At 44.8% G+C, this 15,513-nt stretch overlaps 1 protein-coding gene across 1 annotated transcript in view; it reads right to left on the minus strand.

Moving 5' to 3' along the window:
* Positions 1 to 15,513, minus strand: part of thada (THADA armadillo repeat containing) — an 81,749-nt gene that overhangs the window by 60,002 nt on the left and 6,234 nt on the right. Inside the window, exons 13-23 of the mRNA XM_061040695.1 lie at positions 15,337 to 15,492; positions 15,145 to 15,252; positions 14,291 to 14,414; positions 13,680 to 13,825; positions 13,365 to 13,593; positions 13,141 to 13,276; positions 12,911 to 13,047; positions 11,371 to 11,514; positions 10,667 to 10,824; positions 3,872 to 3,981; positions 1,627 to 1,759 (exon numbers count right to left, since the gene is read on the minus strand). Of these exons, the coding sequence (XP_060896678.1) occupies positions 1,627 to 1,759; positions 3,872 to 3,981; positions 10,667 to 10,824; positions 11,371 to 11,514; positions 12,911 to 13,047; positions 13,141 to 13,276; positions 13,365 to 13,593; positions 13,680 to 13,825; positions 14,291 to 14,414; positions 15,145 to 15,252; positions 15,337 to 15,492 (1,581 nt within the window). The remainder of the gene's footprint in view (positions 1 to 1,626; positions 1,760 to 3,871; positions 3,982 to 10,666; positions 10,825 to 11,370; positions 11,515 to 12,910; positions 13,048 to 13,140; positions 13,277 to 13,364; positions 13,594 to 13,679; positions 13,826 to 14,290; positions 14,415 to 15,144; positions 15,253 to 15,336; positions 15,493 to 15,513) is intronic.

Here is a 15,513-nt window from a genome sequence, read left to right on the forward strand (position 1 = left end):
GTTGGTTCTGTAAATATGCAGTATAAGCCTCCATGCCAGATATCCTCGAAACTAAACTAATGCATGCCCGTCACTGTTACCAGAGGTTTTCAATCACATAACACACATTCGACTGTAAAACAGCAGTACACATGCATACGTTTATGTCTGATATCTTCACTGAGTGACATCATCTTTATGCTCCAGGAGACGGATGAGGAGGAATGATGTTACTGAAGGAGCTGATGGAAGCCAGCTGTGTGTCTGTGTTTTGGTTCAGACGTTAGCTTTGTGAGGGAGAGATAGAGGAGGAGGGGGAGGAGGGGGGAGGCAGAGTGGCTGGAGGAGGTCTAGCCTTGTTCTTGTGAAGTCTGTCCCATGTGGATCGAGACCAGCATGGGGGGGGGGGGGGGGCAGGAGGCAGCGTTCCCGGATCTGACTCTCTTTCTGTCTTTCTCTGTGTGAAGGAATGCAGCCGGATGCTCTGCCAAGGTGTCGACCTCAAACTTCTACCAGACTTCCTCCACTCCCCCTTCTTTTCTCCTTCATCCTTATCTTCTCTGTCTTCTTTCAGTCTCATTTTAAAGGAAAATTCTGCAGATTTTTAACCCCATACCAATCTTTAGCAGTTTTCAAATATGCACTCCTGAAAATTTCAGGAGGGCTGGACCTCACACCTGCACCTCAGAGCCGGAGACTTTCCCTATTTGACGGGAGGGGAGTTTCAGGAGGCAAGTCATTGCTGAAGTGGCGCAGGAACCAACAGATTCTGATGACATAATTATTTATATCAATGCTATGTGTTACTTGACTTTCAGTGCTTTCAAACTTGGACAAACCTCCTGAAATTTGCAGAAGGAGCTGCACGTGTGAATGCAAACAGCTACATTGTTCACTCGGCCTTTATCTGGAGTTTCCATGACCATTTCCTTAAACATTTATTATATAAGGAGAAAACATTCCACATTCACCTGACCGTGTTGAACCTAAATTCGAAGATGTGAGAATTTTCTTTTCTTTTTGAAATAGCAGCAGAGTCAGTGATGTCAGCAAATTACCACTGTGATAAAACACAAACTGTCAAGCTTTAATATCAGTATTCAGTGCATGTGTGTGTGTGTGTGTGTGTGTGTGTGTGTGTGTGTGTGTGTGTGTCTGGTGTGGGGGGTATAAGGGAGTGAATAACACACTGAGTCAGTCAGGTGGTTGGAGACGTTAGTTACAGATTACAACACACTGCTGGAGGTGTGCAGGACAGATGACTACTGAGGAGGTCAACCAGAGGACAGTGTGTGCATCCGTGTGTGTGTGTGTGTGTGTGTGTGTGTGTGTGTGTGTGTGTGTCTGTGTGTGTGTGTGTGTGTGTGTCCATGTAAGTAATAAAAAAACTTAATGGATTAAGAAACTCAGTGTTCTTCCAGCATGAGTGCTTCAGTGGCATGCCAAGAACTGCTGATTACACTACTGTAAAAGGTAAACACACACGCACACATACACGCACACATACACGCACACACACCTGAAGAAGAGCTCTCATTTGAAACATCATCGGCTTCTTAACAACACTTGAAACCGAAACCTTACAAGAACCCTTCTGATGCTTCTTAGCTCCTGTAGTTCTGTTTATATTCTGAAACGATGACACACCTGGATGTAGAACGGTATTCCAGCACTGCGGCGTGTGGCACACAGCTTGGACGACGGGTCGCTGGATTTGACCTCCTGTAGAACCTCAGTCAGCCATCGGGAGGGGAGCTGCTGCAGGGCCTGACTCCCACTCCTTACACACACAAAAACACACAGAAATAATGAGTTTTTGGACATGTGTTTACACCACAGACACACCTTGGTATCCATAAATGCATCTGTGCTTTCATCCAAAAAACAACCAGGAGGGATGATACGATACAGAACCCTAACTTCTGAAACAATACTAGTAAAATTAAAATGATTGCTATACCTGTTTCGATACCATGACAACAAAACAGAGAAGTCTCAGGTACCAAATATCGGGTAATTCTTATTTAAATTACGACTGGCAACATTTAAACTCAGTCTAAATTTAGAAAAACTGTCAATTCAGCACACTTTATTCACAACAGCTAAACACAGGATCATAGCATCTCCAGGAAAACAATGTCAGATTAGACCAGCCTTCAGTCCTCCCTGCATGGACTGAATATGGTTACTCATTCGCTTTGGTTGAGATTCCACTTTTACCTGACAGAGCTTACATCTACTTCAACACACTGCAGACCCCCTCAGTGCTTTGAGATGATATGCATTATTTGAGCTTGTTTACATCCGAGCAGCAGAGCGGGGAAAGCTTGTTGCGTTAAAGTGTGAGAAAAACATCTGACCGGCATCGAGGGCCAAACTATTGATAATTTGTATAACCACCTGGTAATTCTGGTGCTGACTAGCGAGGGTTTTGAGGTTTAACTGTGTCAGGTTTAATGCTCAAGTCTTGATACAAAACGTTAAAATCTATACTTTCATCTGCTGAGTCTGTACGTCTCTTTTCTTCAGCTGCTGACATCAAACAGGAGAAGACAAAAGCAGATAGCGCCCTCTGCTGGTTAGAGAGTATCGCAATATACTTTTCTGTCATTTAGATTTAAATTGCTCATATTTGTATGAATAATAGTAACGGGATGTATCGTTACATCCCGACACTTCTCATCAACATGTGTTTGAAACGACTTCAATGTGATATAAGACGGGTGGGGTTGATGGCGGGTTGTTGAGTTCATCAAGCAGCCCTAGGTGTCCAAAGAAAGCAGTGCTGTAAACTATTTAAAAGTACAATTGTAACCAAGGAGCTCGGTTAAAGAGACAAAACAGAGAAAGTAAAGAGGGGGTGGAAAGATTTAAGAAGAGAACGAGCAAAAGAAGAGAGACACGGTGAGAGAGTGCAAACACAGAGGAGCCAGCAGAGCCAGATCCCAGAGCATCAAACAGCCGTGGTTAAACACCCCGCAATCAACACCCCATAACCCAGCACACGGCCTGCATACCATCCACACACTGAAAACACACACACACACACACACACGAGCTCCGAGCAGGACACACACACTCCCAGTTCTCCCACACACAACCACCAGAATGTCGCCCTCGTTACACAACATGCTGCCAGACTGCTTTCTGTACGAGAACAAAACAGGAGAGTTTTGTTTTAACAGCGCTGGGTGGTTCAAAGTCAACATTGTCGGGTTTGTGGTTTGTCACCTGCCGCAGGGCCAAATCATCCTCCACAGCCCACCGCTGAGGAGAGCAGGGAGGGACGACAGGGTGAGGAATTCTTGTGTGTTGTTCAGAATTAATGGATGGTTTGTTTCCTCCCCTCAGTAGGATCATTGTGGAGTTATTTCCAGAAATTGCAGAGGACAGGAGTTGTATGAGACTTGTTTAAAAATGGGTCTTTCAGTGGTGTTGATGGCCTAGCTGTTAGGTTGTGCTCCATATACAGTCCTCTAGGGGGGCAGCGTGGGTTGAAGTCCGATCTGCAGCTCCTTTCCCGCATGTCTTCCCCCCCCCCCCTCTCTCTCTCTGATTTCCTACTCTGTCCCCTCAAAATAAAGTGCCACTTTCAGCTTTTGCTCCTTGTGATAACATCTTAAAGATGATTTACTTTCTTATTCTACTAAATGTCCTCCTGAAGCTCTCCTGACTGCCCATGAGATAAATGATTAATAACACACATCATTAAGTCTTGATGTAATCACATATTTCCACCTGAGAAGTGACACTGAGAGGACACGCCCACCTGCTAACAGGAAGGCAAACCAACACTCAGTACAGCTATTCACCAGTGTTACCTTTCAGCCCCTCTGCCCTGAATGTGAACACACACAAACACACACACAAACACACTCTCACACACACACACCTGCACAGCATCTCGGTGAGGCGCACAAAGCCCACATAAGCCAGTTCAAAGGCTCCACGATGACGGGACTGCAGCAGCTGCTGACGGAAGTACAAGCCAACCCCTTCCACCTGCAGACACAGAGAGAGAGAGACTTCACTGTAACAGGAGAGAGAGAGAGAGTGAGATAGTGAGAGTGTGTGTGTGTGTGTGTATGAATTAACTGAACATAAGGGTCAAAATAAAATCACAGCATTCAGATCGGTTGTTTGATGGGTTATTCTGAACATGTGAAGAGAGCAGACAGGGAGCAGTGAGTCAGTGAAGACGGGCGCTACGGTTGTTTAAAATTCTTCCTGAACTTCAAAAGAGCACAAATGATTTAATAGGCTGATTTGGGAGTAGCACAGATTATATCGGTAGCTGTGTTTATTATTGGTGAATCTGATTACAAACCTTTGGTTCGGATCAAAACACTGACCTTTTTGTCAAAAATGATATATATACATTTTATTATTTAACTTTTCTCCTCCTCAGGTAGCATTCATGGAGCTGCATTTCCAATTGCAGCTCCATGAATGTTCATAATGTATCACATCCTACATTTTCTTCACTGTATTCTAGGGCTTAATTTCTAAAATGTGTCGTTTTCATTTCGAGTGATGCTTTGATTTCAGTTTGAAATATTCAATAAATAACCACAGAATAGTTCATCAGATATGCACTCTTTCATTAGAAAACACATCCCAGCTTTAATAGATGAGCATATTTACAGTAGAGAGCATGACAGTGAGGGCAGAAAACAAAAACAAAATAATCCTTCATTAATCGAAATGGAGGTAAAAAGTTCAATTATTCATGATATTGATTAAAGGTCATATCAGCCTTCTCTACTACTCATTTCTGTGATTCCATTTATCATCATGCAAGCAGTTAGATAAACCTATACTCTCTTTGTAATCAGAAAGTGCTTTTAAAAATCTGAGAACTGACATTAATATAAAAACAGAATCATTTCAATATCAGTATTTGTTATCCTCAATCAGGGACATCAATGACAATGACAAGCTTTCTGCAGCGTTTTGTTTTAGACATTAAATATTCTTCTTCCACTGAAACCACCACAGCAGATTGTGCAAAAAGAATAGTGCTTAACTGTGTAATCTAATCCCTCTTCAGACTGTTTCACTTGTGTGTTTCAGAGACGTCGCTCGGTTTGCAGCCAGTGAGCATGGAGCTCACGCAGCGTGAGAGCAGCATGTCAGTAGCGTGACAAACGTGTTCAAATAAGGATGCTGAGACATCCACATAATGGCCACCGTCAGAAAAACCAACCAGTTAGTAATAGTGTTAGCGACATTATTCTAACTATACACACACACAAACACACACGCTGTGGCAGAGCGTAAACTGGTGAGTGTGCAGCAGGTGAGGCGGCAGGGCGAGGCGGACGCTGAGCTGCACTGCCCTGTCATTACAGCTGTGGCATCACCGCCACCACAGAGCGAGCAGGCCTCGACTTAGTCAGGGGTGGCACGGAGGGCACAGGGAGGGGTGGCAAGGCCCGCTGCATGATAAATAACACCCCATGTGAAAAGGAGGAAAAAAAAAAACCAACAGCCCCTCAGGGATGTGGGGTCAGACACAACATCTAATCTGACAGAGACGCAGACCTGCAGAAGAATCAAGACAACAAGAGACCCTGTAATGTAGAGGATTTATAGAGGGAGAACAGCAGCTCAAATGAATGAATGAAAATGTGTAAAATTTGAGTTTCGCAAGAAGAAGAAAAGAGAACAAAACACGCAGGGCTTACGCAGCCCGTTTCTGGCCACATGACTGCTCTTAAACTGGACTGACCCTGCAGACCCAAAGCGGACTAACTTTAACACCAAAGTACGGCCTGAGTGAACCACAGCCGCACCAAGCCCAGTGACTTATCACATTGTTGGTCGGAGCGGACTCCAGCACAGGCCTGACCTCACCGGGGTAAAAATGGCAGCGACAGTCACCGTTAGATGGCCCGTGGCTGCCGGGGCTCAGACCGCTGCGGTGCTGCGCCGGGTCGAGGCCTCGCCTATTTACGACCTCGCTCTCGAAGGTTCCCGTCTGTGTAACTGTTTAAAAAGGGCCGAGCAAGCTTCCTGCGCGGCGTGGGGGGAGGGTACCAGGGGTACTTTATTTAGATGTCAACTTCCTGTTTGCAAGCGTGACCGTTTCCCAGAAAAACTTCACTGTGCGGAGAGAGAAGTTTCCCAAGTCTAATTACATGTATGCTCGGGGCCGTGACTGTGACCCAAATAGACCAGCTCTCCCCCGAGGACGACGGTTAGACAGCGGCACGCCGACCATGTTTGTTGTTACTGTTGCTGCAATCTGCAGGAGGAAATGTCACATTTTTGTTTACAGCGTCAAGACAATATTTGTATTACTAAAACTCATCTAAAACTACTGGAAAGTATTTAAGTACCACCGAGAATCATACGGTGTTATCACCAAACGGCAACCTCCGCTGTTAAAGAGTGAAGCCAACGCTGAAGTGCAGAATACTGCATTACCTTGAGTGTCCACTTGAGGCTGGCTGCAAAAAACCCATGAGGCACATACACAGCGATGTTAATAATCATGTTAACAGCCTGAAGAAATTTTGGTCTGAATAGTTCATGTCATGGATGTTTTTTTTTAACTCAGACTAACCTAGAGTGATGCATGTTTAAAGCGTGGCTGATCTGACTGTAAGCGGGCACGTTGTAGCCGTTTACCGGGAGGCGTAAGGCCCGCCTAAGCTCCACCTCTATGCCTGTTACTAGATTGACCGAAAGTCAGTTTGCGTCAGCATATCCAATATGGCGACCGCCAGCTTTGGGCTTCAGAAGTAAGTTTTAGAAACCAATGAGTGACATCACTGAGACTACGTCCATGTTTTATACAATTTATGGACTACATACAAACTCAAAACTCGTAAAAATGTCCTGGCTGAAGAGCAATTGCTGCAGGAACTCTTAAGCGTGCTGGTGATGTTTATATACTGCAATTGTTGAGCTATTGGTTCCGTCTTTGTTCCAGTAATGACTCTGCTTCATGCTGTTTTCTGCTCACCAGTTTGTTCTTTTCCACTAAAAACTAGGACAAATATTAGAGATGCTTTTGAAAAATGGAGAGAGGTCAGAACGCAGAAAGGTTTCAAGGTTCCCACGTGTGAATCGGCTCTAGGGAGGAGGGGGCGGGGGGAGACTGCTCGCTTTAATGTTTTCTTTCCTCCTTTAACACTCTGATGACTTCAACTACTCCCATCGAGCTGTTCCAAATAAACCCTGACTGTCAAACTCCAGCTGACCAGTGACGTTGGTGGTCTGACACACTCGTAAACACACGCTGTCAGGACATAACGGAGCTACTTGTTTTTTATGTTTTTGGTACAATCTGCAAATGTTGTCATTCCATCTCTTGTCATCATCTCAACATCAGAAAAAGTTAAAATAAAGCGCCATCTTTGAAAAAGTCAAAAGATATTCTGGACATTGATCGCCAAAGAAAATAATGAAACGTAAAAAAACTAAAACTGTTACCATGGTGCCACCAATGACAGGAACAACTGCAGCGTTACCATGCCAACAGGGATGTAACACAGGATGCTGGCAGAGGACCGGGAGGTGTTGGACTAACAAACACATTTTGGAAAGAGACACCACACACTGTTCTCATGTTTGCCTGCGGTAGGGCAGAATGACCACAACAACTCAGCCAGACCCAACTTTCCTAACACGCATTAACAACAACGCTTAATGCTAACACACACACAAACACACACACTAGTGTTAATGCAAACACACAAACCACTATTAATGCTACAACACACTCAGTGTTCACAGAGTGTAGAACTAATGACAGCAGATGAAACATCAATGCGGTAAAAACAGAGAGGACAGGAGTTCACATTTTCCTCAGGATGAGTTCATGTTTTCATCGGTTATGTAATAACACCCAATCGCCATAGTTACCACAGTGGACACCATGGTACCCATGACATACTCATCAATTATCTCTCCAGGACACTGTGGTTATGACATCATCATTACTGTAGTAGCTATTTTACCAAACAGATACTTCATGCAGCGGATGAACAACTGATGAAAACTTTTAATGAGGCATGAATAAAAAACTCACTGACGTACTTACTAGTGCGAAACGGATCAATATACGTGTTTTGTTTACTCACTTAACCTTCATTAAAGGTCCAATCAGTAAGGTGTGTAGTGAGTGAAATGATAAAGGTACCTTACTATATGATCAGACATTAAAGAAACATACTATGTTGAAGTGCTGGCTTCTCTGACAACAATGCAGCAGTCAGTATGTCCTCCTTCTAACTTTAGATTCTGCTCCTGAATGCTCTGGATTTGTTTGGACCAGAGAAGGTAGGCGGTTTTAAGACACCCCCACACGGCCGTTTTGGACGCCCCTCGGTTTGCCAGATATGAGAGCAGTTATCAGGTCAAACCAACAGGTGTTGCAGTGATGGAAGCGGGTAAGAGAAGTGGTTCAGATAGAAGTGATTGTACCCGACCTAAAAAGCCTCTGCATGTTTCTAATAAGCTCCACGAGCAGAAACGTGCTCAAACTAGGATCAATATTGGAGATGCTTTTGAAAAATGGAGAGAGGTTAGAACGCAGAAAGGTTTACAGACCGATGCAGAGCTGGATAAACACTGAAGCTTCAGAGTCCACCACATGGCAACCTGTGTGAGCATCGACTCTAGAGAGGAGGGGGCGGGGGGAGACAGCTCTCTATAATGTTTAGAATTTGGACTGCAGTACCCGTTTTAAACACTAGGTGACAGAGTTACATATTGCTTCTTTAAACCAGGTTTATTCCAACGGGATTGAGGTGAACCTGGGGTCTCAATTCTAAAAAAGTGAGTTGAATCCATAATTAAAGTGTAAGTACGGCAAAAAACTGAAAGTGGCATACATCAAAACTAATTTGATTTATATAAACATGCATATGCACACCTGTACCCAATGTTCCCATCATAAATCAAAATACCCACTGTGGGATATTTTCCTACAGCAGTTTGATCGGTCAAAGCCAGCTTTCGATTTGTGGGTTTAATCATCAAAATGTTGTAGGTTAAGAGCTGCTACCCTCCATCACACCAAAAACACACATTCAGCACATAGCCGAGTGCGATACTTCCTACTTTTTCTCTCAGGAGTGAACATTCACGGTCAACAAGCAAACACAAACATGCCCCCCACCCCCTGTACCCCCTACACAGACAAACACAGCCTATGTCTGGCTCCCTTGTTATTATGGATGTTCACATGCTGAACCACTCAGACGACTATTCCTGTGTGAGTGTGTCCGCGCATGTGTGTGTATGTGGGAGTGTGTTGTTTGCAGCGTTCGGTGTTTTCCTGCTGGCGGTGGAAGCGATTTGGAAAGAATGCAGTGGAAAGGGAGGGGCGTCGCGGCCGTTAAACCAGCGGGGTCGGGCCTCAAATGAAAGCGCAGCGCTAACGAGGGCGGATGCTAATTGAAGAGCCTCCCAGCGTGGAGTCACAAACAAACACACACACAAACACATTCATTCACATCATTCCAGCCTACAGTACGCACACACAGGACATGACACATAATGTGAAACCTGTCTACGTGTGTGGATGTAGACCAAAATAAAGATCTTAGATTTGCCCGTGTCAGGGAGATGAATATTTCAACATCTGACTGTTGGGACCGTTCTCCATTGTGATCAAGATGGAGGCCGGCCAGGGTTTGGTCAAACTTGTCAAACTTCCTGCATGACAATTTGCATTGAATTCAGCAAAGTCCATGACATGCAGTATCTGTGCAGCTGTGTAGATCTTTCTGGTACCATGTGGAGTTTGAACTCCTGCTAGCTAAGGGTACCTTCATTTTCCTCCTAGCTTGCGGCAACAGTGATAGTTGTGAAGTACAGACCCATTACCTGCAATCACTTACCTAGAGTCAAACTGCCCACCTCCTCTGCTCACATGCCTTTAATTGTAATTGATAAATATGCCACTATTTTCTTTAAATTCAGTATTATGACCTCTTGAAAGATGTTTAAAAGTGGCGCCCCCAAGGCCCCACATGCAAAAGAATGGGTCAGTACAATGACTGAAACAGCATCTTGTGAGTGTATGTTAAACAGACTCAGTGACAGTAGGGTGGAGGAGGGTTCTCCCTCGGACAGGTTCTGGGACTACATAAAGGTAGATGACATGCCCAAATAATTGTCGGTCTCATCCCTGATAGGATCACCATTTTGATGTATTTTTGATTCGACTCCTGATGTATTTATTTTTCTACTTTTTTATTTCTAGCCTGCTGCTGAAGTTGTTTGTGTTCACTGAATCTGTGTACTGAAGTCTGCCTCCATGAGTTGTGTAAACTAAGGGTTACTTTATCCTTGAAACTTGAAAAAAGTGGCGTCCCCAGCCCGGTCTGTGTCATTATGAACCCCAGAACTTTGTGCTCTGTGAAGCAGACGCTTCAGTGGGTGATGGTGGCGGCAGCATGTCTCAGCATTATATACTGGTTTTTGGTCACACCAGTATACACTTTTAAAATGAAAGAGTTGGTATTAAAAAGTGTGTGGTTTTCCCGCTGCGCAACAATGAAAATTGAATTCACAGACTGGGACCCCAATATTATGCCATCACCGAATCAATATGATGGTACCTGTGTGTGTCTTTAGTTCTGTGACAAGTCCTGTGTGTGTGTGTGTGTGTGTGTGTGTGTGTGTGTGTGTGTGTGTGTGTGTGTGTGTGTTTGGTCCTTCCGTTTCTCACCTGTCCCTCTGTGATGAGTCCAGGCTGTGTGTGGGTGTTGTCACTATAATGCAAAGGCAGACTCTGACACAGCTGACCCAGCAGCATGGCCACCTCCTTCATGCTCCGCCAGCAGCACACCAGCACCATCTGAGCCGTCACCCTGTAGCCCTCACCACCTGCAGCGAACACACACACACACACACACACACACACACACACACACACACACACACACACACACACACACACACACACACACACACACACACACACACACACACACACACACACACACACACACACACACACACACTTCAGAGTCTTGTAATCGCTCCTCAGGGTGAAAGTTCAGTAGTTTAGGTCATTTAATGGGATTCCTAGAAGTTTTGGATTGTGCACTTTAAAAACAGAAATAAAGTCAAACACTGCCCCCATCAGTGCAGAACTGGTACTGCATGCATGAACATGATAACTCGCTGGTCTCGTTACAGATAAAAAGTGAGTGAACAGAATGTAAAATGCAAGTGCCTTCAATTTTATTTTTGCTTAATTTGAAATCAGTTTATTTTAAAACTCGTCAAATCCATTCATCATGCCAGACCAAAAAAAAAAAACAAGTAAAACTTGATCAAAGCGTTGAAAGTGTTTCCTTTCTATTCTTTTATTCACACACACACAGACATACCTGCTCCTCTCCTCTTGCTCAGTATTCTGAATCTCACCTGTGTTCAGTGTGGCCGTGTGTGTTGGAGTGTGTGTGCGATCATCTGTGCGCTGTGTGTCCAGCTCTCTGGTGCTCGTGAAGAAGTCGTTTGTGTCTCTGGGTTGAATCTCCTGCAGGATCCTCTGCAGACCTTCAGACGTCTCTGCACAAACACACACACAAACACACACACACACACACACACACACACACACACACACACACACACACACAAACACATCATATTTATCATATACCCGTCTGTCTTCACGGTAAATTCATGTAATCTTAACTGAACGCTTCCATCAACTCATAGTTTCATTTAGTCTTCAAAATGTCTTAATTTTCTCTTTCTTTGTTTTTAAATGGAGTTCAACCTGTCGCAACAACATCTTCAGAATTGAAGTTTGAAAAGAATACGTTTCAGGTTTCTGTTTTGGGGTGATCATGTCAGTTTCCTTCAATCAATGTAGATTGAAAAATTCTCTTTTTTTAATATCTTTTATGCACTAGAAGCTTTCGTAGTCAGTGAAACCTTCAGCTAATCTTAGCTTTCAAGAAATTCTGGTTTTGGTATTTTTTTGCAAAGACATTAATATAATTTTTACCTTAAATACATTTTAGAGAAATGTATTTGATCTCAAAGTCAGACACACAACCTTATGATCAATTACATTTTCAGACCATCAAAGGTTCTTCACATTTTCACATAGCCCAACATGATGTCAGTAATTAGTAATCACACAAAAAGTGGTGAATTCTCAATTTCAAGAAGCTTTAAGCGAAACACGTTTGATTAGAAACACCTGAAGAACAACCTCACAGACTAAATTAAGAGATTTAGGGTGCGGTCACACTGGTTATCTGTACCGTGCTGTACTAAAGCACGATTGCCCCCCCCCTGCGCCATTCCCACGCTGGCTGGCACGGTCCATGGTCATACTGGCCTAAAAGCACGATTACCTCTTTTACATAACGTTGTAATACAACACATGCACGCTTTATGTTATTATGAAGCGTGCTCAGTTTACAAACAGGCGGACGAGAGAGAGAGAGAGAGAGAGAGAGAGAGAAAAAGAGACGTGCAGTCGAGTCCGCGTCTGCACATCAGAGAAAAAAACAGAGAGCATGACAGCTACTTTACTGACTTTGCAGCTTATTTTAAGCCATTTTAATCAGACTAAAAAATAAAAAAATAAAAAAATAAAATAGACGCACGCGGACGCCCGCACATCAGAGAACAACACAGAGAACATGACAGCTACTTTGTGGCTTATATTGAGTCATTTTAGTCAGATACAGCCATGGAACTCTGGATGAAGGCTGTCAGCGTTGTGTACTCGCGTGCTTGTGCTCATGCATGAAGTGAACCGTGCTGAAGCACACCTCTCCAAAGTGTGCCAAAGCCAAGGAAGTGTACCGTGCCTGAGCACGATACGGAGCGGTCACACTGATCAAACGAACTGGACTTTAGCGTTGAAGCGTGCTTGAGCACGGTACGGATGGCCAGTGAGGCCGCGCCGTTAGATTGAGATTATCAGTCTGAGAAACCTGCAGACCTGAGTCAGTGTCCATGGGGATGAGTCCTTCAGGGGAGGAGCTCTGGACTACAGGTGAGACCACATCAGACATCCTGTAACACACAGCGATCAGCTCTGACACCAGACATCTCCACAGCTCAGTGTGCCCCAGACTCCTAAAAACACACAAACACTCAGTTAGTGAACTGTAGAAGGTTGTTACAGGTGTGTGTGTGTGTGTGTGTGTGTGTGTGTGTGTGCGCGCTCACTCGGTGTTGAGATGCTGCAGGACGGCAGTGATGCAGTGTGCTCTGCCGTACAGAGGAGAGGAAGCAGCGGCCTGCAGGAGGGACGACTCGGCCCTCGACACCTCCGACTGCAGACACTCCAACAAGAACCGAACCACTGAGGACACACAGACAACAAAACACTCACACCTGACACATATTTACACACATACATACATTTTCAGTGCTACTCATCCAGATCTTACCAGCCAGTGTGTTGAGCTCCATGATGGCTGCCTCAGACGCCTGGGAGGGCAGGGAGGGCGGCTGAAAATGGATGCCTTGCTCCTGGGCACAGAGCAGCAGAGCCTGACTCAGGTGAGGCTGGTGCAGCAGCAGGTCGAAGAGGTGAGCTGCTGTGACGCTGTCGAAAGGCTTTGTGCTGGTACTGAGGTCCAGAGCAGCCCCGAGAACTCTATGCATCCTCTCTGGCACCTTAAGTCATGAGAAACAAAACAAATGATGAAATAAAATGGGGAAAGGGGGTTAAGTCAGTCGCTTAATCTGGTCCTCATGGTTACCTGAAGTCCCACAGCAGACGGTGGCAGTTGCCGCAGTAATGTTGAGGCAAGTTGTTTGACTTCCAAGAAGTTGCTGGCGACACAGTAGAGGACGTTTTGAGCATGTGCAGAGGTCACCACTTCACCAAGGGCGAACACATCAGCGCCTGAAGAGAACAGAGAGGCGGAGAAGACAACAAGCCCGCTGAAGCATCAGAGAGAAGAGACGGGATGGATAGTGACATCCAGTATTAGATAGTTTTCCTGCTTAATCTCCAACAACTACCGTTAGTCCAACACAGTTCATCCAATGTAGTTTAAATAGATGAGATTTACTGTGAATGACATTTCCTTCTCCAGCCCTCCACTGAAACATGAACATGTGCCTCCTTGCGGACTTGTTATTGATGAAGACTTTATTTATTATTAAATCAGGTCTGGATTTAAGAAGGCAAACATACAATCTGCAGGCTGATCTTTGGACATAATAGTATTTTTATGTTTAAAATCTAATTTCCTTGTTCTGTGTGCTGGTTTGGCTCAGTCTGTAGAGCAGGAGCCCCGTACTCAGCCCCTGGCGTGTTCAACTGGAACCCTCTGCTCGTCAAATTGTTGTTGATTGTTGGGTGTACCTGTGCTGAAGGTGAAGATCTGTCCCAGCTGACACAGCACGTGCAGAGACATCAGGCATTTAGAGAAGGACGCTCCAGGAAGCAAAACGTCCAACAGACTCACGCACAGCCAGCACAGGAACTCCTACGACACAGACACAGACAGACACACAGACACAGACACAGACACAGACACACACACACACACACACACACACACACACACACACACACACACACACACACACACACACACACACACACACACACACACACACACACACACACACACACACACACACACACACACACACACACACACACACACACACAGTATGAGGGATACTCTGAATACTCTGTTTCAGTTAGGGAGTTTATTCAAACCCGAGGAAGAGAGGTAACTTTAGCTCTGAGTCTGTTACTATGGTAACTGAGTCTTTGAACCTAACCTAGTCAGGTGCAGGTTTTCTTCAATGAACTCCGAGTTTCTCTCTGTCTCCTCCCTCTTACAGAGCCAGAACCACAGTTTCATTTCCTCATTCTGTCTTTTAGTCTGTTATCATGTCACCACCTCCTCCAGCTCACCCATGGTGAATTTTGCCGGAATATCTACATACATAAGCGCACTATTACTTCACGGCAAAATTGTATCAGGGGGCTGGCAGGAAATATTCTGACTAAAGTCAGACTGAAATATTTGTTTGTTTGTGATCAGACGTGCTGCTCATCCTGAAGTTTTCAGAGTCTGGTGTGAAAGAACCATGACAGACCAAAGTTTAACTTGAATCAAAGAGTCTTCACAAGTTCTTGTCATGCTGGTGTTTATGAGAGCTGGAAGTTGTAAGTTGACCTCTGCATCGTTGTGTGTGTTTTACCTTGTAGAGGTGCAGTGTGTGTTGGTCTGCGTGTCTCTGCTGCTCATCCCTCTCCTGTATCCGTCTCTTCTGCAGCAGCACAGTGCTGTCCTTCATCCTACACAGCAGCTGGAGTCGTGACAGTTTGAATGTGATCAAATCAAATCATGACTCCAGAGATAGTTAAGACAGGTTAAGAGGTGAACATCTGACCTTTTTCAGCAGGCTGACCGTCTGCTGTCTGATGCCCGGTGACTGACTGTTCAGATTCGGCGGCAGGAAGTGGCGGATCAGGTCCATTTCCTGTGAGGTGAGAACTTCAGTGCTGCGGTGGCACTCGCACACTAAACCCAGAGCGTCCATCCTCACCTGAACAGGAGGGTCAAAGAC

This window comes from Labrus mixtus, chromosome 6, assembly GCF_963584025.1.
Source record: "Labrus mixtus chromosome 6, fLabMix1.1, whole genome shotgun sequence".
Lineage (NCBI taxonomy): Eukaryota > Metazoa > Chordata > Actinopteri > Labriformes > Labridae > Labrus > Labrus mixtus.